The following is a 26,928-nucleotide window of genomic DNA, read 5'->3' on the forward strand; positions in this document are numbered from 1 at the left end:
ACCCAGAGAGCATTAGCGCATGCTAGTAGTGATTGATTTATAAATGAAATGATTTTCTACAGGATAATGAGTTTCTATGCAATAACTCATTTTTTTCATTGTTTTCCACCAGCTCTTGTTGTCATTTGTGGTTGCGTGTAGTCACTTGTTTGGTGTAGATTCAAACATCATGATGAAATTATATACATTGCGATTGTGTTTGTTCCCACCCTTTTGAGGACTCTCTTTGTCCAAGACTTCGACAACATGGTTTTCTTTTGATTTGTCTTTTATTTTAGTTACTTTTTACCGTATCCACCAACATAGTGAATTTAATTTGTATTAAGTAACTACAAACGATTAACAGTACCCTCTACTGCTAGAGTACCGTTGGAATTGGTAATATAAATGAACCTATGTACGATGCAAAATTTGAAATTCATTTCTGACACAGCTTCGTCAATCCAATCATCGTTGAACTAGTGCACCTAATGCATCTATCTTTGTCCTTAAACATGTCATAATCTGATTATCTAATAACTATTAGAGTTCACAGAATAGAAATCCATGCCATAGAAATCGCGTTTTTGCATATTGTAAGGGCGAGCTTTTGAATTTACAGAATGTCCTGAAGATTGAAACTATCATTGTCGAGTGAATTGAGCAGATCCTGAGCATTAAACTGATTGGGATCGCCTACGGGTAAGTTCTCTAGAAATGCTAGGAACTCCGATGAATTATTATTACCACCATTATTATTACCGGAACCACTATTGTTGATGTTGCCACTGCCGTTATTGTTGTTGCTATTTGCTCCGTTGTTATTGCTGTTCGAACCCGTAGTTACCGAGCCGGAGCTAGTGAGCATATTGCCAGAATTAATATTACCATTTGCGCCTGATCCGACTCCTGGACCACCTCCATTGCCGCTTCCGCTCATCATCGTCGTTGTAGTGGACTGTTGCGTCGATTGCGTTGTAAAGGTATTCATCACAGATTGTTGGTTTTGTTGTTGCTGTTGTATTGACATAGTTTGCGTCTGAGACATGTGCATCTGACTCATCTGAATTTGGTTCATCATGCTTTGCTGTTGCTGTTGCTGCTGAAGTTGCTGTTGCTGTTGTTGTAACATCTGCATTTGGCTCATAGGACCACCACTGTTATTTGCCTGCCCTTGATACATTGAGAGGTTTTGTTGACGCAACATCTGCATCTGTATTGCCGACATACCGCTCCCACTACCCGGTATACCAGGAGTACCATTCGAGCCATTTGGTCCCATAACAGGACCATTAGCACTACCTCCACTATTTCCAGCTCCACCATTGGTAGAAATCGATCCAGCATTTCCATTTGACCCCGGCGGTCCAACAGAAGAATCCATTCGAGATATCGGTCCTGATCCATTCGGACCTCCTACTTGTCCACCAGCAGGTCCACCTAGAAAAATATTGGGAAATACTTGGATCACAATTCACATTCGGCAATACACAACATTTTGCAACATACCACCAAATCCAGGTCGCATACTTCCACCGCTTGTACCACTGAAATTTACTTGCTGTTGCTGCATTGCCATCATATGCCTCCATTCAGCCTGTTGTGAACTTATTGGCATTCCTTCTGGACCAACCTGTACGTTTGGTGGACGCTGTACTGGTCCTCCCATAACAGTTCCAGTTCCACCATTGGTACCTACACCATTAGCACCTCCCCCAGGTGCTAAACCAACACCAGGGCCTGGCCCACCGCCAAATCCACCCACCATTCCTCCTCCTCGCGGGCCACCATGGCCGGTAAGCTGTTGCTGTTGTTGCTGTTGCATATAGGCAGCATGCTGTGCTCTCATCATTGGTCCGCTTGGGGGAATCGGTTGTTGTGTTATTCGTCGCATAGCTGGGAATCGACCGCCAGCATGCAACATTTGCTGTTGTTGCTGTTGCATCATAGCAGCAGCTGCTGCTGCAGCAGCTGGGTTGGCCTGCTGCGCTGCTTTATAGTCCGGCGGCGGTGGTCGTGCACCAGCAGCCATCTGCTGCTGCATGGCTTGGGCTCGAATCATTTGCTGTTGTTGCTGTTGCTGCTGTATAAACTTCATCTGCTCTGCGTGTCGCATTGCCCCAGCAGCACCACTACCAGGGCCCACAGGACCCGCCAATCCACCATGCATCATTCCGACATTGTTTCCTCCTATCCCGGATCCATTGATACCTGAGGCACCAGCGGCAGCACCTGTGGCCAATGAGTTTGATACCATTGAATTTAATCCGCTAATACCGCCTCCGTTTGGACCACCCATACCACCAGCCATGCCGATGGCAACATTTGCATTTTGTCCAATTACAACATTGTTATTAGTCGAACCACTTGGACCTCCCATTCCGCCAGGGCCTCCCATGGCACCGACCATTCCAGGCGGCATAGTAGCACTACCTTGACCCATAACAGGTCCAGTAGTGCCTGTTGAGCCACTACTCAAGCTTTGAGCTTGTGGTCCACTAGTATGAACTTGCTGTTGAGATTGATTTGGTGCCTGTCCTGTCATTCCAGGTCCTGGTTGCTGTTGCTGATGTTGAGAACCACCATTGTTTCCATTCGACATACCAACACCCCCACTACTTTGGTGTTGTTGACGAGCTCTTAAGGTTTGTTGCGTAAAGTTGATAGTTTGTGACTGTGATACTGTATATTGCGCCTCATTGATAATTGATGAACCTAAAATAATGAAAATTTTATTAATAATCTATTTAAACACTTAATTATTACTTAAATGATTAGACAGAAAAATTATAATCTATGTGTAATTTCGTTTAATGCGGATACGATGATCACATCTCACAGGTCCTAGAAGAATCAGCAGTGAAATGTATTGGCGGTAAAATCTTTACTTTAGTCGACCAGTGTCAATAAAAACCATGTTGGTATATCTACCAGATTTCATGTCACTTACTACCACGTGTTGGAGATAGACACGACTGAACAACATTTTCAATTGAAAAGACGTACATAGAGATTTTGCTTCTGATTGTAGTACATTGCAGGATTCTATATTCATTTCCTAACTAAAATCCTATCGAAATATAATCGACTATAGTTTGTTTTTGAAACACAAATTACTACTAATTTATACATTTTCATATTTTGAAGCTTCAGTAATTTAAAATAACTGAAGCAAGCATTATTGGCTTGAATTTTTATGATCTCTTTATCTCTTCGTAATTTAATGATCTCGCAAAGTCCTGCATTATTCAGAATAAATAACGTAATTGAAAGGAAAAACAAAATATGAGCAAAAATAAAATAGGAAACTTAAACATTTGATTGTACGATACTCAAAATTATCAATTATCGAAACAATTTAATTTCAATGCATCCCTTCAATTGTTTTCTCATTATTTTAAGCTCACCTTGTGAATTCGGTACTTGGTTTTGTTGATGATTTTGGTTTGGACCTGATCCGGAAGCATTTCCTCCAACGCTTCCAGCATTGAGTCCTGGTCCGGAGGCATTCGGAATTGTCGTCTGTTGTCCAACGTTGCTACCGATTCCAGTCTGTCCACCCACCATTCCTCCAGGGATGTTACTAGGGTTTGCACCCGATTGTTTTCCCTGTTGCACTTGTTGCTGTTGTTTTGGACCAGCTTGCTGGGGATGATGTTGCTGATGTTGTTGATGTTGCTGGTGCTGTTGATGCTGCGGATGTTGCTGATGCTGTTGGTGTGTCGAGTGTTGCTGGTGTTGTGTATGTTGATGTTGCTGATGTTGATGTTGTTGATGCTGATGCTGCTGATGTTGTGCATGTTGTTGATGTTGTGAATGTTGTCCATGCTGTTGGTGTTGCTGATGCTGTTGCTGATTTTGTTGTTGTTGAGTAGTTTGCTGCTGACTAAAGAATAATCCCTGCTGCGTAGCGACCGATACACCTGCTTTGAGATCACCACTGAGATGTAAATGCTGTCCAGCAGAAACCTAATTGTGACGAATAAAAAAATTTTGTACCATAATAAATTAATTTGTAAAGCTTGCCAAATTTAAATATATTTTTAAGCATTTATGAAAATCTAGATTAATACACTTTTAACAATTTCGAAATTATTTAAAATTTAAATGAAATTATATTTTTAAAATACATGTGTATGCCGTTTTTTTAATGATTGGTAGAGGAAACGCAAGAACTTTGCTTTCCCCTTCAACTTCTCTTAAAGAATAGTTTACCACAAACATTTTAATTGGCAAGTAACGGCAAAGTAAAATGTTTATGTACAGTTTTATCGGAACAACGCAGGCAACCTTTTATGGATGGATAAGGATAGCGTGGGATTGGTGGGAGCATTTCATTTCTCCAGATTTCTGCACCAACACAAGAACTTACGAGAGTCAATCGACTTTTCAATAATAAAAAAAAGAAATGAATAGAAAGCTTCGCAAATTTCTCAATAAAAATATGCACTCAAATACAAGCCTGTCTACATGGACAAAAGAAACATATTAGATACGAAGGGAGTTGAAATGATGATGATAATGTGTCTGTTACAAAACGGTTCCAGTTTCTCTTGAGCTTCCTGATAAATTGGAATATAAAGTACGTAAGTAAGTTCAAATATAAAGTACGACCAATTTATTTTAGATTTGGAATATAAGCAGGATAAGTAAATATATTACTCTTTTAACATAGATTTAGATAAATAATGAACAATAATTTAACAACTATTTATAATGAGTGTAAATGTTCAAAATTCAAACAACGCGCAGGTTAAAAGTGGGCAGTTTATACAACTGTCTTTTTAATTTTATTTAATAATTTTTAACTGATTAAATTAAATTAGAAAGACCGGGGTACAAACTGCCAATTTTTAACCTTCGAGTTGTTTAACTCCAAAGGAAACAAAGAAATGGAAACAAAAGCAAATTTCTGATTCAAAATGAATGATAAATGATTATACGAAATAAAAATATAATTGTAAACACAGCACAAGACATTGCAAAGTAAAATATTATTTCACAAATAATATTGCAAAATGAATAGCAGTAGAAATGGCATGTTAGAGAAGCTTTCAATACAGGTAATGTAATAGGAGTAACGGAGAAATGTAAACGAGCAGATATACGAATGTACATAACGTATAAAATGTATGCATATACTACAAATATCTTGGGAAGACATTACTCGTGTCGTTTACACATTATCACTACCAAAAATGTATACGAATAGTACTTTTTCACCCAATTACGAAAACATCTCATATTTATGTAATTTTGGGATATGATCGTAGTAGGCGCAGTATACGTCTAAACTAATAGAAACTAATAAGATGGATATCAATTCACATAAAAATATGGAATCTGCTCAACCGAAACTAGAAATAGCCGTAACGTACATTAATCCTTGCGAAAAATATCTGACAACAGAAACTGAAAGAATTCATCGAAATTTAGAATATGTCATAACTGATCTACTTGATAAAAGTGAACAAAAGATGGCCGTCATATATACGCACCTCAAACAACCACACAAATTCTATTCAAAGTATGCTTGCAATGCTCCTACAAACTTTTAACATTCACTATTGCCGACATTCTTATTCTATATATTTCAGATTTCAAAATACAACTGGTTTTAGTATGATAGTGATAAGCTTGGTTGGATGTATTGTTTTCCTTTCTATAGTTTATCACAAGTGTCTTGCTCATAGCCTACAATATTATCCAGAAGCTTCAAGATTCTGCCGTTGCATTTATAGCCTTTTGGGATTTGCGAACAAATTTTACTATTGAATCTAAAATTTCTCTGGTCTAAAACCTCAAGAAGGTGGAATGTGGATCAATTTGTCAAGATGGTCAAATTATCGAATTAATTATAAATCATCGTAACAACCGCGGAGGTAGATACAAGGAGAAAAAATACCTGTAAAGGAAAGTTAAGTATAGACATACGAGCGAGCAATAAATGGTAATTTTCATAAAATGATAGCCAATTTTAATAGAGGAATATCTGCTGAAGAAATTTAATGGTACGTCAAGTTTGCGCTTCAAACGGTTTGAATATTGATGTGTCGTACCATCGATATTATCCTATTCAATTTCGCTTCTATCCTTCATTCTGTTAAAAGCTTCACAACACGGTGGAATATTTTTGATTCAACATTATCCTAAATAGGGCGGCACAATGCTAGTCAAATTCTTTATCGTGTTTTTGAACATATTTCATTTTAGTTTACCAGCAAATGAAATGGACGAAACGAAAGAATTTTTCATCAGAATTGGTAGGTATATAAGTGTTATTAAAAGTGTTTTGAATGATTGTGAAACTACTCTAAACCCGTTCCGCAGTTGTAGTGCACGAAAAAGAGCACACTAATATATCGTCAATGATTGCTGTTGCAATAAAGAATATTTTGGATAAGTTAAATGGAATCCAAGTTGAAGACTACTACATTGAATACGATCGAGAACGTTTAAAGTTCATCGACGATGCAAGGTGTAAGTGAAATTATGCTAAGTTTATCGTACAATGCAATGTTGATGAATTTTATCGTTTAATTCAAATTATTTTTTTGTGCAGTTTGTGCCCTGCTTACCAAAGGAGTTTCGATATTATTGGATGTTACCTGGTTTGATTCAAAATATATATACGATGCAGCGGCAAAATTTGCTATACCTTACATTCACGTTGATCTCTCCGTCCAAACATATGTAAAGCTTATGGAAAGCTTCTTGTTGGCACGAGGTGGTAACGATGTAATCTACATTCTACCATCATTACAAGATGCAGAGGCAACGATTTGTCAGCTAATTACTGACTCTTATCTTCGAGCAATTGTTTTTGGTGAATTCAACGAGGACACGGTAGATAGAATAAAACAAATTCGTCCCTATCCATCCTTTTACGCAGTAGTAGCCGAAACAGTGCAAATGAATGCTATTCTGGAAAAAGCTGCCCACGGTGGATTATTGCGAAAACCCAAAAAATGGAATTTGTTGTTTACGGATCTACAGCATGATAATTATACGCGCATCAATAGCCTTTCGGAAATGAATCGATTTGCGTTGGATGAAACAACTTGCTGTATGTTACAAGAACAGTCACTACCATGTAATTGCCCCGATCCATTCGACCCAATGGCTCTTCATTTAGAAAATGTCATGACGGTCGTCCTTAGATGGTCTTTCGAGAATTCGTTACCCGTGATTCAATTAATCGATTGTTCATCAACCAACACAACGGAAGACACATTAAGTACAACAGAAGAACTGATAGTCAAGATGAACTCAATGCAACAATTTTGGATATCAGATGAAACCCACATCATACGTCCAAATCTGAATCTGTCAATGTTTGGCCCTCTAACAGAGCTTAATCCCGAACAAATAGTACAACCGTTGTTGGGATCGATTGGATATATAGTGCAAGGCCAAGTACAAACACTGTCAAATCAAACCGTTCCACCTAACAAGCGATTTTTTCGAGTAGGAACTACAGAATCTATTCCATGGGCCTATCGTAAACGTCATCCATCGACTGGACAGATCTTGACTAATCCGACTACAGGCGAACCAGTATGGGAAGGCTATTGCATCGATTTTCTTCATCAGTTGTCCGTGGTGATGAACTTCGACTACGATCTCGTTGCACCAAGGAACGGTACCTTTGGTTTGCGTGATAACGACGGCAAATGGGATGGGCTCATCGGCGAATTGGTAGTTGGTGATATCGATTTTGCCATTGCATCGCTCAAAATGACTGCCGAGCGAGAGGAAGTAGTAGACTTTGTTGCTCCGTATTTTGAGCAAACTGGCATTCTCATAGCGATGCGTAAACCAGTTCGTGAGACGTCATTATTCAAATTTATGACTGTGTTACGGTTGGAGGTTTGGCTAAGTATCTTGCTCGCCATTGTCGCGACTGCTGTAATGTTGTGGCTGTTGGATAAATTTTCGCCATATAGTGCGAATAATAATAAGGATGCTTACTCATACGAATGCAGGTAAACATAGTATATTTCTGTATGAAGTCTCTATAAATATTTTTTCATGTTCTTTAATAATTATAACACTTTTCTTTATTATTCAAGGAAATTTACATTAAAAGAAAGCTTCTGGTTTGCTTTGACTTCCTTCACACCTCAAGGGGGTGGAGAAGCGCCGAAAGCTCTCTCTGGTAGAACGCTAGTAGCTGCTTATTGGCTTTTCGTCGTTCTAATGCTGGCGACCTTTACCGCAAATTTGGCAGCTTTTCTCACTGTCGAACGAATGCAAACGCCAGTTCAGTCACTTGAACAGTTATCACGCCAAAGCCGCATCAAATACACGGTCGTTGAAAATTCTGATACCCACGATTACTTTCGCAATATGAAGAACGCTGAAGAAGTGCTTTACCAAATGTGGCGCAATTTAACCCTCTCCAGCGGAAACGATCAGGCGCAATATCGTGTATGGGATTATCCGATCAAGGAACAGTACATCAATATCCTGTCCGCGATTGAGTCAGCCGATCCCGTGTCTACGGCAGTTGAGGGTTTCCGACGTGTCAATAAGCGGCTTGATGCAGATTTTGCGTTCATTCACGATTCCGCAGAAATAAGGTATGAAATTTCGCGCAACTGTAACTTTACCGAAGTAGGTGAGGTGTTTGCTGAACAACCGTACGGAATTGCTGTACAACAAGGAAGCCATCTACAAGACGAGCTAAGCTACTTCATTCTAGAACTTCAAAAAGAACGCTATTTCGAGTTGCTGACAGCCAAATTTTGGAATAATTCTGCTCGTGGGATATGTCCCAATACAGACGACAGTGAAGGTATTACTTTAGAAAGCTTGGGTGGGGTCTTTATAGCCACACTGGTTGGTCTAGCACTCGCAATGATTACTTTGTTAGCAGAGGTAATTTATTATCGTCATAAGGATAACAATCGTAGCTTTATTAAAGTTGTTCCGTATGCTAACGTCGAGAATAGCCTGAAAAAAAACAACCGATTTGCTCCGAAAGAAAAATCGTTCGCAGCAGTCAAGCATCTGCTCGATTTAGATGTACCATTCAATGTTAAAAAGTCGGAAAAGAAAACTTGCGTAAAACAGGGTAAACCAATGACAAAAGAAATCACCATTGGTAGCAAATTTGTATCTGCGGCAGAAAAGCAGCAAGGCCTGTCGTACATCAAAATCACTCCCAGAAATCCTCTACAATAACTAAATATTTTCATTATACTATCATAAAAATACTAAGTAGATTAGTAAGGTTGATAATTTCATTAAAAAAATGCAGTATATGCTAAAACAGTTTTACGCACCACAGCTTATATACAACATGCTGGAAATACTCAATAAATGAATATTATAAAATGTTGCATTCAAAATTATTTACTTGCACTTTCTAATTTAAAAAAATCCGATTTTGCTACATGCTTCTGTTTAATTTTTAGAACAGAGGGTGATATTCAAGCTGCCCTAGTAAGATACACATGGTAGGGCAAGAATGGAGGCTGTGGAACTTGAACTAAGAAGAGATCCCTCATGCAAAAACGATGTAATAGAAAGTTTTTGCAGAGGGATTGAAACATCAGGATAAGAATAAAAGAGAGAGAGAGAGAGAGAGAGAGAGAGAGAGAATAACTGAAGAATATGTAAAGTTAAAGTAAAAAGAAGAGTTGAAAAATCACTTGCGAATGCGTTAAAATGATGTATTAATAGAAGGTTAAGGGAGTGAGAGTGACCAAACATATTGAAGTAAAATTGAAAATCCAAATATTCAAAAGAACAAATCGATCAAAATATGAGATTGTGAGCAGGGACCAGACCGTCTTTACCGTACTTTATTGTACTCACTATTTACCAAACCCATACGCTTCTCTTTCCTTATCTATCTTTAATGAGTTGTTCTAAACTTCCCTGTACCAGTATCTCGCTCCGTTCCATGCATCATACACCTGCTAATTTCTTCTGCTATATTTCCCATTCACCACTCAAAAGGTTTCGTAATTCATTGAATAGGTATTCTCAAGGCTTCTCCATATTCTTGTACAAACATTCCTACTCTTGTGCTAACTTTCCTACTCTATTCCCAAATCTATGTCGCTGCTACATTGCAACGTGCCCTCCGTATTCGCAATCATCATTCTCTTTCACACTATTCAACAAATTTACACGTTTTTCACATAATAAACATGTTTTGTTACAACTAAATTATCTGTTTCAGATATATGTCTATTTAGCTCCAAAAAATTGTTAAAACCCTAATTGGACGTTCCAAAGCCATGAAAAATTTCGATATTTTATAAATAAAAAAATCATAATATTGTAAAATCAAGCTTACCGTGTGGACTGTTTTGAGGTTCCTTTTGGATTGACGGGCAATAGTAGTTTCGCAGTTGGTGCTTACCTACGAAAATAAAATGGATCGTTTAAAATAATCATGCTTGACGTACATTTTTAATAAAATGTAATTTACATGAACTTTAAACGGTTTTTCTCACAACAAATATGCTGATGTACTCAATTTCGTTCGAGTTGATGATTTAAAAAAAATACATGACACGAAAATATTTACATATTTCGTATAGATAGATATTGCCTTACGTTTCCGCAAATTTGCATGTTTGCAATTATTGTTATTGCATTGAAAACTTTGATTTAACACTTATCTGATTTTGCAATTTGCCATATTTCGACCAATCTTAATAAATCCTTTTCAATACCACTTCTTCAGTATCTTAATATTCGCGAGAAAACTGGCGGGAGCCCTGCGAGTTCATCTTTGCCACCTAGTAAAAGGGCGGCAACATCATTCATCAACCATCATATTATCTTATGTTACTCATATAACAACCACACACATTCACAAATCAAAAAGTTTCTTGATCGTCATCAAATCATATTTTCAATAATATATAATAATGGTATCAATCTAAATGTATGGCAAATTAATCCAAAAATTTTTTGGGAGTTACATGAATGATTTATCGAGTGTTAACCGATACGTAAGCGTGCTGTACCAACACACGAGTTCCGAGCACATATAAACATAATGAAAGTCATAATAAGAAATGCCCGGAGCAAAAACGGTTGTTGCTCTTTTGACGAAGAAAATGTGTAAGCATATAACCAACTTCTTTTAATATTCTGCACTAGCCTGCCGATATACCCGATTTCATCCGGGTATATGTTGATTTTTGGAATTAATTTTTCATTCATTTAGTGACCATTAATTTTAAGCATAACATCTCATGATAAAGATCATCTTTTTTAATCATTCCTCATTTTACTATCTGAGGATCCATCTCCCCTGCACATCTAATTCATTCTCCTATCCTTTTAAACCTTTTTTTTATTACTATGTAATATTATTTATCTGAAGAAATATCATTTCATATATTACGTTGCTAAAGGGAGAGAGGGAATAGGGCCGAGTGTAAACCAAAGAGCTTTATAAGCTTTTTGTAATGAATAAACTAAACAGTTTAAAAATGTAAAGTGAAATAGTGTACCTGTTAATATTACAGAAACACAAAAAAGACAGAAAAAGTTATGAACAAAAAAAAATGAAAAGAAAGACAGAGAAATAAAAGAAACCATATAAAAAAGAGAAATAGTGAGAAAAGAAAAAAAGGTTCTGTTACTTGGAAAATGCATGAAATGTTTGAAGAAATATATAAAACAGTAAGATTTGAAGAAAATGTTATTTCAGTATGTAGAAACGAATTAGTACTATAGATGTTTACTGAGTGAGCAATATTTTATGAAAGCTACTGCCTTCTTCACGTCTCGCTCTATTCTCTGTATTAAGTTTTCCATTTTTAAAGAGAATGTTGTCTGGGTATGGATTAGGAAAAAAGGACAAATGAATTGTAAAGTAATTGAATACATGAGTGAGACAGAATCATTAATCAAAAAGAGAGAGCAGCAGAGTTACATTGGAAATAACGGAATAAAACTAGCGCTGTGGCGTATTGATAAGGCAAATATGTAATACTATATCAGGAAAGACTCATAGTAATGACTGAGCGAAAAGACCAAGCCATATAGCCATTACCCAAGCTGAACAGCTATATTCAAGAACAGGTGCAACGAGAAACGGATATGCGGCAGAATGAGAAATGGGATTGAGAATGAACATACAGTTGGTCTTCGTCCTTGCTTTTGCTGATGATACGTTATAGGTGCCTATTGGTATCATACGCAAATAATACAAAGAGCCGTAGTATAACTTATCGTCAAACGAATGTAAATCGACAGAAATTAATCCTAATGTATATCTTCATTCAAAACATTCGTTTAGCAAATGAGAAAATCAAAGCAAAGAGCAAAGGAATAAATTGGCATTTTGTTTTTCGGAAAGTAAAATCTTGAAGCATATAAAGAATGATTGTACAATATTCCGTGAGAATGGCTTTTAAAATACCCCTTTGTAATACAACATATGAGTAACTGATTTTGCTACGTTCAATTTTGAGAGTTGTTCGAAGAGTACGCTATCAAATCACAAATATTAAATTTAAGGCAAACCGGTAGCCATTTGTACTTTGAGCAGTTTTTTCGATGTTTCGAGCGAAGACAATGCAATCTTGTGCAATGCCATTTAAACCTCATCGAGCATCTTAAGTCATCAGAGCATTGTGGAATCAACTCTGGTTACGTTTCAAATCGAAAGATGCATCACCACTAAAAGCATCGCGACAAATTTTATATGCTGCTCACCTTTGAGGCATGCGCTCAAGCCGTAATACGCCGAAATATTTTGAACGACGTTGTTATAAATCAAGCGTAGTCATAAAAATTTATATTGAAAAGTTATGAAATAAATTTCACATTTAATATTTATAAATAAAAAACATACCTGAATGCCATGACCCCCTGGACCTTGTTGACTAATGTGCAGCTGTTGCGTTTGCTTCATCTGAAGCATTGTTGAGTTTTGTCCAGCCGGTATTGATCCTGCGTTGGAATTATTCCTTGGAGGCATACCATTGTTGGGCACCCCGTTGCCACCAGGGCCACTTGTATTGGTACCGCCTGCACCTCCATTTCCTCCACCTCCACCTCCACCTCCACCACCTCCAGCTCCTCCGCCACCTCCACCACCACTGCCACCCCCTCCGCCACCACTGCCGCCAGGGCCACCAGGGCCTCCAGATCCACCCATTCCAGTTGAACTTTGATTTGGTCCAGCATTTGGGCCAGTGCTAGATCCTCGAGGTCCTGGCATAAATCCCGGACCTGGACTTCCACCGTGATTTGTTAATCCACCTGGAGACCCATATGGTGAGAACTGTGATTGTTGTTGTTGCTGTTGTGACGTAGCCTGTTGTTGGTGATTTGGTGTTTTACCGAAACCGCCAAGACCCGGGCCCATTTTTGGTCCGTTAGGACCCATTGAGGGTTGCAAGCGATTTAGCGTGGGTTTAAGATCAAAATCACTCTGAGGAACAAAGAGCTCTTGCTTTATCAAGTCCGCACTTGGAAACGGTGATACGTTAGCTTTGTGAAATTGGTTGCCGGTAATCGAACCGTTTCCAGGACCACCACCTGCTCCTGTCACATTAGCCCCACTTCCAAGCGGCATTGAACCCACAGCTCCAGTCCCGACAGGACCATTTCCACCGACTGGACCACCGGCTCCACCACCTACTGATGCGTTCATAAAATCGTTGCCAGGAAACTGACCAAACTCTGAATATGGCGGTCTTTGTTGTACCTGTGGCCCTTGAGGTCCTGTCCTCGAGTAGCCCATATTCATCGCATTTTTGTGCTGGTGCTGCTCTGCCATATGCTTAAGTGTTTGCGCTGCAGGTGAAAGTTCAGATATAGGGCCATTTTGAGCATTTCCATATCCAGCACCAGTTCGCTGCTTTGTAATGGATCCAGCAGTACCTGTTCCACTACCAGAGCTACTGATTCCGTCTACAAATGCATTTGAATACTGTTGTTGTTGTTGCGATTGCTGCTGATGGGGAGGTAACGGACCACCACGTTTTAGACCCATGTTATCCAACAGTCCTGGACTGGGATGCTCTTGTTTGATACAGGTTTCCTGCTTCACTTCGATTTGTTGATGTTGCAGTTGCTGCTGAAGATGTTGCTGAAGTTGTTGCGAATGCTGTTGGGGATGTGTTCGGCAATGTTGCTGTTGTTGTAGCGCTTGTACCATTTGCTGTCCTGCTCCAGTATGTGACTGCTGCTGCTGAGGCTGCGACTGTTGTTGCGAATGTTGATGGTGCATTTGTTGGTGTTGCAGCTGATGATGAGATGAATGATGCTGCTGTTGCATATGCTGTTGAGTCTGTTGTGACTGCAAGAGTTGTTGGTGGGATTGATGCTGCTGTTGATTCTGTTGCGTTTGTTGATGCTGCTGCTGCTGTTGTGACTGCTGTAGTTGAGTTTGCATCTGTGATTGTTGCGAATGTGATGACTGCTGTTGATGTCCTTGTGACTGTTGCATCGTTGGTTGGGGTTTTTCCTCGAAATCGAGAAAGTCGGATTGAAAATCCGAAAGATCTGATATGAGATCCTTGAATGTATCGCTTTCATCGTTTGTATCGTCTCCAATGAAGTCCGATAGCCCCGGAAAATGCCCGTTAGCTGCCGCATCTTTCTCCAATGCCGCTGATAGATCCGCAAATTCATTCTCTGGCTCTTGTTTAAAATCAACAATATTGCCGAGATCGTGCATATGCGGTGATGGTGTGGGATTGCTGGTTGATTGCTGTTGCTGGCCTGGCATACCATTGGCGCCTCCGGTTCCACCAACACCACTTCCTGAGCCAACATTGCCTGTCGGTCCTTCGCTTTTGACGGACGCATTGGTTAAAGCCTTGACAGTTACGTTGGTGCTGATCTGCTGAGGTTGCGAATTAGCAGCAGAAGTTGTAAACTCAAGCTGCTGAACAATCTCGACGGAGAATTTGGTCAGATTTTCAGATCCGTTGTGTTGTAGCTTTACCGGAGGTTCATAGGAATCGGAGGCGGAATCGATATCATCAGCAGAACGCTTGAGAAATTTTTGTTGCTATAAAAAAGAAGAAAAAAACATGCAAGTTAGGTACAATTGGCGGATAGTAATATGCATTTCACTTTTCGATCCAAAATATGTCGGAAAATAGCTTGTGTGGTGCACAAAGGAACTTAATATTGATAACTAGAAATAGAGAGGAAAAATAGAGTGGATACAGCAGGAAATTAAAATAAAAGTGAAATAACCACATGTTTTTTTACTAAAATATATACGTATTAGCAAGAATGAAGATCAGCACACCAAAAAAATTAGATTTTTTTGTTCATGGCATGTTGTTGGCTAAAAAGCCAATTACTGAATGAATGAAAAAATAATTTTAGAAAAAGGAGTTGAAAGTGAATAAATCAATTAGTATATAAAAAACACATGTTATAAAAATATTAAAGAATAAAAATATTTAATATGACTTATAAAAATAATCATTTCTAAGCAAAATTATAAAGATCTCATATTAGAAATTTCTTGATTGACGCTTTGATTGAATATCAGAAGAGGCATTTTGATCATGCAAGCTCCATTAGTTATGCCCGTACTAATTTTATTGTTATATCAAACATTAATAACGAAAAGAATGAGAATCGGGGAATATGAGAATGACAAAACTGATTTTGCACTTATGTAGGTAAATGAAAGTTTAATAAAATGCGTTACACTGGGATTTTACTATTGGTACTTTGTACTGGTTGCCGATACAGAGAGATAATACACTATAAAATATAGAAAGTTAGACCAACAAACGTATTCAATAGCCTAAAAATAATTTTAAACTATAAATTGTTTTAGTTCCATCAGCTAATTTTTATTACGACTGACTTAACAAAAGTACACAAATCGTTTAATGGCGATATAAATAGTAAAAATTCAGTGTAATGTATGTATACACGTATAAATATTTGGCTAATTACTGATTAAAATTACTAATTGAATGTCGCAAAGAAAATGAGCGAAACATAGAAAATTTCAATAAAAATCGAAAGAGCGCTCCACGTCTGTTTAACAGAACCGTGTATAAAAATGTACTAGTGTTTCAGCGTTCCAAGGCAGAATACATTACAGACAAAATAGATAGTGAAATAATTGACCGTCATGTAATTATAGTTATAATATATAAAATAAAAAATAATTAGAAAATAATTGAAAAAAAAATACAATTTGAAAACTTTAAAGTGCAAATTGATTGAATGATGCTATCGGATTCAACGTTTGACTATGCTTCTCCTGTATGCAGAACTGACTATCCCGCATACGTGAAAACTCCAAGTCATAGAAAGCCTTAGCAAGGCAGGTTCCTTGACCATACCCCGGATGTTGAGCCATTTAAGTAGAAGAAGAAAACAGTGCAAATAAAACCATTATATTTCAAGTAATTTTTAACGATAAACAGCAGCAGTTTTTTTGTGTGCGATTATTTTTTTTTCAAAAAAAAAACTCCTTTTTTCTCATCTATATTTATAAAAGATACCAATACTAGCATTTACACCAGAAATCGTTATATCGTTAAAAAATTATATTTCAAATATCAAAGTGAATTAAACGATATTTACCCAAACGTTCATTAATACAGGGTGCGGCTACTCTTTTGGAATAAAATATTTTTCTTATTGATAGATGACTGTTTCGTGTAGAATGAACAAACATACAGAAATGTATTGACTTTGCATTATGACGTTTTACTGTGGCACACGCGTTGCACTTCGTGAAAACATAGCGATTACATTAGACTTTTTTTTATCCTTAAGAACCCAGATGAATTGGTGCGTTCAAAACCTTTTCTTGGAACTCTCTCACTTTCTCTCTCTTTCTAGCTCTTTCTCTCTCTCTCTAGTCTCTATTAATATAGCTACAATTTTCTCTTCGCAGTACGAAGCACTTGTTCACATACGATCGTAGGTCGACGCTTAGTCACGACAGCATGCGATCGTGTCAAAAATTTAAAAACTGTTTTGTTTTTGCCATTCCTTGGCCTAATGTTCTTTCCTAAGCTTTGTTTGGGCTTGGACGATGGAGTCAAACGTATCCTATCCAATCAAAATTATGCTACTACTGAAAATAACACCGCCCTCGTAACAAAGATTAATATTTATAGAATTTATAGAAAATTGCAACAAATCAACGAGATCTTTTTGAATGGTTTGATCAACACTGAATGTTTACTACCACTATGAGTTGAATTGTAAATTAAATATTTTATTAATTACTCAGAGCTAAGAATTCAAATAAATATTTGAAAGCATTAGAAAAATGGTTTAACAAGACTATAATAAGGAATATCCACTATTAATAGAACTCATCAAACAAATGCCTCAAACGCTCAGTCAACAAACGCTAAAAAGATATTGCAACAGGCTCACAAATACATCAATGACGAATATATATCTTTATCTCTACAATTATTACCTCCTATTATGACCATCCTTTCACTTTATTTTTACATTATGCGTTTATGCGTATAATATGGCAATCGTTTTTGGAGCATATGAAAGTTTTTTCCTAATGTAGCTAGTTTCACAGATCCACTTTTAAAAAACGTTGATACCTCATAATGTAACATGAAATTTTGCAACTGTTAATATGTATATGCTCACTTATGTTTGACGGTTGCATTTTAACTTCAATTTTAGATTACACTCTGATACACCATACCAAATGCTGAAGAAAAAGGGAATATTCATAATTGCTCAATTTCTTCCACTAGTAACGAATAGAACTTCGTATAAATTTTATGATTCAAACTATTTTCTTGCAATCTTCCTCTTCTAGGTCGCATTTGAATAGACTAACCGCGATACTTCAAAAGAACATTAACCGCGAAAAGTATATTGTGAAGTGACAAGGGACAAAATTTTGTCTATTCATATCGCGGAAATCACTAGGAATTTATCTTATAATTAATTTTATATATAATTTATGTTAATAAGCAACTTAATTCACAGCGATCGCTCATATTAACAATACTTTTTAAAATGATAAATTAATTCTTCTTTTACTATTTCACATAATGTATTTCGTTTATAAATGCGTCATATCAATAATAATCTATTTCGAGCGACAAATACTTTTTAGATGAATTATTTCGTGAATTTAGTTTAGCTTAGACTTTAGACGATGGACAATAGTTTGCAAATTTTTTGATAAAACTTTTTTAGACACAAGACACACAAGACTTTTATGCACATCGTTTGCATAATTTGTTAAAATACTTTATCCACTGTGTAGTTTAGCAGCTTTCGGACAACAACCTAATTCATACAGAATAATAAAATTCGTTTAAAGTAAAAAAAAACTTTCCAAATTGCGCTATGCATGCGCAAAATGAGGCACACTACACCGAGCTCTTTTTTCATATTTAAATACACATATCGTACTACTACACATTCGTACCGCACGCGACTGAACGACGCAAGCGAGCGTCCGATGCATCACATGGCATGCGATTAACTGTATGAGGTACTGTTCGTCAGCTTCCGATACTGAGATGCTTGCCTACCACTTCTATCGTTCTCATCAATTGATTGTTCACTTCGGTAGTTAGCGATTACCGTTGACCGACTACGAACAGTCAAGGAAAACGCAGATGCATAGACTCCCATAGCCATACTCTATGAGAGTGCTTCGAGAGTCGACCTTCGATGGATACTCTTTATTCTTCTCCTGGCAGATGCAGATGGTTTAAAGTGTCGTACCACCCACAATATGAATGAGCAGCACGACGTCATTTTCTAGTATCTATGGAAATACAACCAAATTTCTCTTACTTTTATTCTCTCTTTGCTCTCATCCCTTACCCTAATCTCTCTCTCTTCTCTCTGTCTCTCTCTTTTTGTAGCTCTCTCACTAACTCTCTGAAAAACAAGCCGAGTTTGTAAAACCATTGAAACGGATCTAGCCGCTCGGAAGTATCCATACATCGAAGAGAATGTATACAAAAATAAATGTATATGGATACATACACACACACACACACACACACACACACATATATATATATATATATATATATATATATATATATATATATATATATATATATATATATATATATATATATATATATATATATATATATATATATATATATATATTGCCCTCAATAAATTTATTGCCCTCAATAAATAATATATATGTATAAATGTTAAAAAATAAAAATCAATTTAAATAAGATTTTTAAAGTTTATTGTTATGTTTTAGTATATATCTATATAGTGAAGTAATTTGGGCTAAAACGATTTCAAATTCATTTATATTAATGTTCAATTTTTAGTTTGGAAATGAAAAACCATCTATTTCTACCATCACCTCATACATGCATTATAAACAAAGCGGCTATGTTCAAAACGAACAGCGATGCCGGCGAGTAACATGCGTGCATCGATTTCTCTTATACTAAAAGCAACAGAGACTTTCCATGAGCCAGTAAATTTCTTTACGAACAATAATAGCGACTAAGAAATTTAACAGCGACACATTGCCAGCTACACAACTCCAAATCTACTACAATCTAGTTTTCATATGATAGTCTGGATAGTCTGGTACATTCACAGATCATCAATATCCATAACCAATCCTTGAGAAATTTTGAGAAACCGTTTATAAAACAATAAAAAATAGCCCATAGCAAAATTATTCCTATTTACTCAGCTAGACCATGCTAGGTATTGAAAACATTCGTTAAATTTTGTTGCCTATCTCGCTCAAGCATACATAATTTTCGACATTTCCGGGCCCAGTTCCCCACATATAGTTTTATATTAATTATTCGTGCGAACAACACCTACACGAGATGGGTTACAGAGCTCACGAGAGAAACGCGATCTCTCCTCTACTTTTGCGACATCACATATCCGAAAACTTTTTTCTCGATCATCATTTAAGTATGTATGGAGCAGAATCTTCTCTGCGTTGTGCCCATGCAATATGTTTGAAGCAACTCTCCAGCTTTCGGACGACCATATTAACAATTCTCTCTTCTCTTGTTGGAAGCGTGTCGCAACGTTCACCCCTTCATAGTGCTCTCATCGATGGCAACACATAGCCTGTTTGCTAGCAGACGCATTCCAGAAAGGATTGTTTATGGCCTCGTTCCATCGACGGCGGTATGGCATCGTAACAGTGAGATTTACGAAAAACAAAGCAGAAGCAGCTCGAGAACAAATGGGAACCTACTCAAAATCATAATCACAGTTTGCTATTCGTGCATCACTTTCATAATATTAGCCATGTATATGTGCATAATCATTTATCATTCACACGAAAAATCGGCAGCCCTCAATCGAATCTATCACATAACTTTATAAATACCTTTTTTAGTTTTCGATTTCATAGAAATTATGTTGAATGGCCAATGATTTGATGTTACACCAAAACGGAATTAGATTTCAACATAATTTAGTAAAATAAAATCGACATTAATAAAATAACATTATTTCATAAAGTAGATTAAGTACAAAAAACAACTTGCTGTATTTACGTTAATAGAAATCATTAATAGAAATAACTAATAGAAATCTAAAGTGAACACTGAAAAAAAAATATGCCACCACTTGAAGCTACGTATAACATTTTAGCATCAACGGTTACTACAAATCCTAATCAGTAGTGTAAATGGAACTGCAAAATCAAAAATTTTAAGGTTTGGACAATAGTTTAAATCTGTACATATTTTACAGTATGTTTGCATATTGTTCACATAAAAATCACAAATAAAATTTGCAAGAATGCGCATTTGTGCGTCATACATTAAATATGTAAAGTGCATTTTTACATTGAGTATTGAGATCCTCAGCATCCATTAATCATTACAAAGCAATACTAATTTTTAGTATATGCTATGTAGAAGTAATAGTAGTATAGAGAGTAATAGTAGTACTTATTTATATGATTATTATCAATTTATGTTACAATATTTATTGCTCATGTTTTCCATTCCTACGAATGGAACAATGTTTGACGAGTATTTTCTGAACTTTTAGTATAATACGGCATATTTCAATAGGAAATCTAGCCACAACCCGTTTTTAAAGTGATGCAAATCTGTGATAATAATATGCAAACTATTTCCATTGCCCATATATTCAACTGCTTACATGTTTTTCCAAATTATTTCGTGCTTATGAACTGCTCAGTTAACATACAACTGTGTGAATAAACAAGAGGGACACATGCATCATCCAAATGCAGACTTTCCAATTAGCTATCTTTATAATCAAAAGAAAAGCTTAAACTTTGACATCCGAAAATCACTTTTCTTTTGCGCACTAGCATATGTCATTTACCCGTTGCACATATTTCTCTCCCTTCGATGCGCATCTCTATAGCTATACGAGCATGTTCTCTTATAGCTCATTTTCCTCATTTCTATTTGCACTAGCATTCATGTTTCCTCATCATTTGAAACAAATCTTTGATCTCATTGTCGATTACAATACTATTTTTGCAGGTGTGGGCACCTGTTCATATATCTTATGCTGCTATACGGTCTGGCAACTCACCGGCTTAGCAAATGATCCTTGGTTGAAATGAATAAAGCTACATCTTGCGAAAATATGTACAACAGAATCTAATATCACAGGGTTCGATATTCATATTCGATATTCAAAACTAGCAGATATTACCGAGTTTCATCTAGATTGATGTTAATTAACTTAACTCTTTCTTGCTTAACGATCATTAGGACTCATTTATCTTAGCTTTTTGTCTATTTTGTTAAAAAAAAAATAGATTTCTTGTTACATTTACGTTGTATTTTTTTTTGTTTGCTTAACACTGTATTTCGACAATGATTTTTGTAATATTTCTATTTACATTTTTAAGACATATTGTATTTAAACTAACATTTGCTTAGTAAATATTGCACTTCTTCAAATCAATGTCAAATTTCTATGTAACACAACAGAAACATTTCCATGCCACAATCCTTTATATCCAATCTTAATTTCCAGAATATTATCGCCATCAATTTGACGTCTGGAACGTCTGGAACGGAAATTCTTTCCGTTGAATGCTTTTTCATCTGACTATCCCCTATCTATTAATTACTATTATCAACTCTTCTGGTTATCTACAACTATCTAGTACATTCTCGAGACATAAATTATTCTCAAATCGTTATAAACGTCTTTTGTTTCATTTCTCAACTAATCATTTCACATTCATCCACTTCTCTCTTAACCACATCTCTTATTTTCTTTCTCTTTTTCCCTTTCTCTATCTTTCTAAATCTCTATTTCTCTATATCTCTAACTCTCTCTTTCTTTCTTGAAAGCATATCGTATATTGTAAAACTCCTGATTTTCGAGCGAATAATTATTTTATTTCTTTGTTTAATAAAATACTACCATTTCATCCATACAGTTTTTACATTGATCGTATTCACTCTTTTTTAAAAATTGAAAAAATCTTACAAGTCAAATTTCTGCCCAATTGATAATTTTTTTATTTTGTTATACTAATCCCTCATTGAAGGAAATCACGAGAAAAATGTACCATAATGAGAAAGTCAAATTGTCTTTCACATTGCTTTTTTAAAAGTTAATCAATAATTATATTGCTAATAATACAATTTGTACGTGGGACAATGAAATTTCGGCTATTAAATTTTTAACTGCCACAAATAGCGAAAAAACATGGGTTTATCGATCTAGTTGTGGTTGTGGTTTATGCGTCTTCTTTTCCTTTCACTCCCCTAATACTTTGTATACGAACGATTTTTCGCATACGCTAATGCTGAAGATAGAACGATTTGGTTCCAGTACCGCGGTACAGGTCTGCACCCACCCATACAGGAATATTATGAAGGCTTATAAAAAGAAAACTACAGTGAACAGCCATTTTCGTTTTACAAAGCTGGCGACTGTAGCAAACCAGAAACTAACTCTTACGTGAACGAAACAATTGTGCTTCACTCATCACAAGAGTATAAAAATGAGTAGAAGTGCAGCGTACGATATACCACTGAGACGGAGATCAACAACCCGTAAAATATCGCTGATTTGGCTGCTCGGTGGGTAACCAGTGTTGCACACGCAACTCATATGGGCCCAAAAGGTTCGCAGTCACCCTTAATTCCGACAATTCAAATCTCGACTTCTTTTCAAACTTTAATACGTTTTACGGACATTGGAACAAACAAAAAATAGAAGATTTGGAATGGTGGTGCTGACAAATAACTTCGTTTTCCATTGCCATCCGATGACACCACTAATCGAGAGCAGGTTTTCAGAGCAACCATAAAATGAACTGGATAAAGAGTATCGATAATACATCGAACATCTAATACACCTATCTTTTATATACTATGCAGGGGCAAAAAACTAACGATTGTATGAAACCGATTTCCTATTTTCCTGACCTACCTACATCACTGGTATGAAAAAAATCGTTAAGTGACTTTAACATAGTGATATGCAGTATTATGCTTATTTCGTATTTGCATACAAAAAAAGAATTTGAAACATCTGAAAATGAATAAAGGAAGCTCTTCATTCAACATGTCTAAGCCCAGATAAATTATTTTTGTTACCGAACTTAGATAAATAATTCACATCCACTTTGAATAAAACAGATCGAATTTCTACTGCTGGAATGTTCGAGGGTATGCAGTGGAATGAAACAAAGAATCTGATAAAAAATTTTAACTTGTGCAGCTCAATCTTGACCAAAGAGGTTTCGACAGATCTAGAAAAAATCCATATCTCAGATGCGTATGTAGGTACAAGAAGTGTAAATGTCTTGTAAAGCTTCAGATTAGCTGTTATGGCAGGTAGTTTGAGAGGTAAAGTAAACTCAAACTTCTATACGGCCTTTCCGCAGCCCAACCCCTGTCCCAATACCAAGTACAGTACTTAGCCCTTGCTTTGATTTACTTCAATCTACCTATTCACACTTCCGATCTATTTAATCCCTTCTACACTTTCTTTTTTGTCTTTTCCCTTGTTTTTTTGAGTTAAAAAGGCCCCGGCCAGTAATACGTTAAAAGAATTATGTTGGTACCATTCAAATGATTCACTCCAAATAACCTGATGCGACATTCTGGCAATGTTATGCAAGAAGAATGATTTTTCTCTATTCTGCCTTATGCTTTACCTAATGTACCATCCGACATTTTTCGTAAACTACAATTGGAATGATTTTTTTCTTGGAATGATTTCAAGCATATTTTCATAACCCTATTGAAAAAAAAATCCCGGAAGCTGGCAAATAAATTTCACTATCGTCAAACCATGTAATTCATACCATTAAGTCCGTAGGCGACATTTGCATGACGCACTATGCTATCATAAAATACAAGCCCTTCCTTCTAATGCATAATCCAATCAAGATGAGATTATGAAAACTACAAGTGAAAAATACACAGATGAGAAAACTACAAGTGAAAAATGCATTCAATCCACCACCGATAAGCATTTAGTTCATACTTAATTTCTTATTTGGAATGTGTTAGCAGCTATAAACCGTACATTAGAGACAAACGCCAATCTATAAGACAGGACACTACGCGCCGAATCAAGCATTAATTTATTTTTCTTTTTACACCTCTCTCCATCTCTTTTTAAAATTTATATTTCAAAGTCTATAGGTTGCTTGTACCCTCGGATCGATGTTCATACTTTCCCCAACCTTTTATCTCCCTCAGAATGTCTCTTCCTCCTTCTACCTCTTGACTTTTCTTTCAGTTCTGTGCTTGCGATAAATAAAAAATGTGCCATCTTTGTTCTCTGAACATATTTGTATGTCCTACTATCTTCTTCTTTCCCTCTACATCTCTCACATTGACTCTGTTTTTCAAAAGTTATCTATGTTTACATCCGATGTAACCATTTCGTGTAGTAAGCTTTAAGGACAATTTGTATAACTCCAATGCATAACGAAACAGAATTTGCACTGTGCAGTCCGTAAGAACATACACCTTATGTACATGTGGTTTGTAACGTGTGGTAGTCAAAATAAAATAAAATTTTGAGAAATATTTTATAGGGAACCCTGATTTTTAATCAATATTTTTATTGATTGTCAACAAATATCTTTAAAGCTTCGCAACAGATTTTTTGCAAAAAAAACGTGGCAGACAGCCAAACGTGTGACGTTATAACTTGTGAGGATATAACAAACTGACAAAAGACACATAGTGAAAACCCAATTACAATTGCCAACAGGGCCAATGATAATGACCTTTTATTCTACATATCATTTAATCATTTCAGATAAATTTTTTAACACTAAACATGACAAGGATCTTTCACAAAAAAATTCTAGACTGTAGTAACTACCAAATCAGCCTAAATTTGATTTCCCTTACACTACAAATTATAGATTCTATGATATAGATGTATTCCATGGAATCGCATCATTTAATTCAATTTATTTTGTTTAGTATTTAATATGGAATCAAGCTAATTGGAAAATGTAAGCGCACTGAAACAACGTTCAGTATGTTAACTCTTCTCTGGTTTTCGTTCTTGAAACCGATATGTTTTTAAAAGTGTCTCATTTGTCATGAATGAATTGTCTTTATGAAATTAAAGACTTAACCAAACTAAACATTTGTGAATACTTTGACCTCTACCAATCAAAATAGCTCCAAAATACAAAAAATGACCAAACCACAGCAATATTTTGCATCTTTTTGCATCACGTAAAAAAAAAGAAAAAAATCATTATATAATATAATGAAGCATAGGTACAGTTATTTATCAGATAATGACTTATTCATAAAATAACATGTTGATTCGATAACTATCTATTAACTTTACTATGTGGAAAAAGCTTCGATTGATTTTTTGCTTATGCAAATTAGATTACTATATCCTAGAAGCATTTAATGTCCGATTTGGTACGCAATAATAAAATTTGCAATCCAACATTACATTACTTACCACATGAACACTGCTTTGTAAATTGCCGGACAACGTCGGTTGTTGTTGTTGTTGTAGTTCAGCTTGCTTCTTTTCTGTTTTTTTGAGGGATCTCTTGTTTTTCTGCTCAAGGTACTTCTTTTGAAGTGCGGTCGTTTCCAGGCTCTGTTGCTCGCAGATCCCACTATACGTTTGTTCAAACCGAGGCGTGCAGTCGGTTTGCCGCCGCCGGTAAGTTTCGATGCGTCGCTTCAGCCTGTCGAACACCGCCTGACGCTTTTGTGGAACTTCCCCGCTTTGAGATAGCTGTTGCAAAGGTTGCTGTTGGTGATGTTGTTGCAATTGATGCTGCTGTAGAAGCTGTTGCGGCAGTTGCTGTTGCTGATGAAGGTTGTGATTGTTTAGCAATTGCATCTGCTGTTGCTGCTGCAGCGAGAGCTGGTGGTGTTGCGATTGCTGTTGCTGTTGCTGCTGCAGGTGAAGATTGTTCAGGTGATTGGCCTGATTTGCACCCGGGAATACTGGAAGACCCCCCGCATCCATACAGACGTCGGTGCCGGTGGCTTTGTGGTCACGCCGCGCCGATTTGCGTGCGTGCACCCACAAATACTAAGAGCTCAGTCCCCAAAAAAGAATAGCGAGTGTTCCCGCCGACACCATTCAAACTAGACGCCTACGTACCACCGTGTACTACTGTCGATAGTAAGCCACCATTGGTTTAACTTGCACTCACATTGTAACTACTCACTATTGTTGCTCTTATATTAGATTTCAGAAACTCAACACTTGCTCGAGTCCCTTACTACCACGAATAACCACTGCTAATGATTGAGTCTCAACCAGTACTTTTAGACGGTTATTGCACAAATGCGATCAAAAACACACAGGACGTTCAGTGCTGGTCACAATTGCAAACTTAGATAGCGAGTAAGTTTATTTGTACTATTCTCGCTAACTAACCTTACTAACGATTAAATTAACATATTTATCACAATACATAACCGATAATTTTTTAAAACATTGCTTTTGGAATCTCTTTACTTTACACATTGACGTTACCGATAGATTTTATTCAAATTTTAAATATATTTTTCA

At 36.4% G+C, this 26,928-nt stretch overlaps 1 protein-coding gene across 1 annotated transcript; it reads right to left on the bottom strand.

Annotated features, from left to right (window-relative positions):
* Positions 1 to 595: 595 nt before the first annotated feature.
* Positions 596 to 26,376, bottom strand: LOC128731308 (neurogenic protein mastermind). The gene is made up of 6 exons (XM_053824418.1): positions 25,855 to 26,376; positions 12,809 to 14,977; positions 10,289 to 10,354; positions 3,387 to 3,948; positions 1,492 to 2,694; positions 596 to 1,419 (listed from the first exon to the last, which is right to left on the bottom strand). The coding sequence occupies exons 1-6, from the start codon at positions 26,374 to 26,376 to the stop codon at positions 596 to 598; spliced, it is 5,346 nt and encodes a 1,781-aa protein (XP_053680393.1).
* Between the last annotated feature and the right edge of the window lie 552 nt (positions 26,377 to 26,928).

This window comes from Anopheles nili, chromosome 2 (genome assembly GCF_943737925.1).
Source record: "Anopheles nili chromosome 2, idAnoNiliSN_F5_01, whole genome shotgun sequence".
Taxonomy (NCBI): Eukaryota; Metazoa; Arthropoda; class Insecta; order Diptera; family Culicidae; genus Anopheles; species Anopheles nili.

Excerpts from the sequence above, each read along its gene's own strand:
- LOC128731308 (XM_053824418.1), bottom strand. The coding sequence starts at position 26,376 with ATGGATGCGGGGGGTCTTCCAGTATTCCCGGGTGCAAATCAGGCCAAT. Across the intron at positions 14,978-25,854 it reads TACAAAGCAGTGTTCATGTG|CAACAAAAATTTCTCAAGCG; the intron begins GTAAGTAATGTA and ends TCTTTTTTATAG. Across the intron at positions 1,420-1,491 it reads AAGTATGCGACCTGGATTTG|GTGGACCTGCTGGTGGACAA; the intron begins GTGGTATGTTGC and ends ATATTTTTCTAG.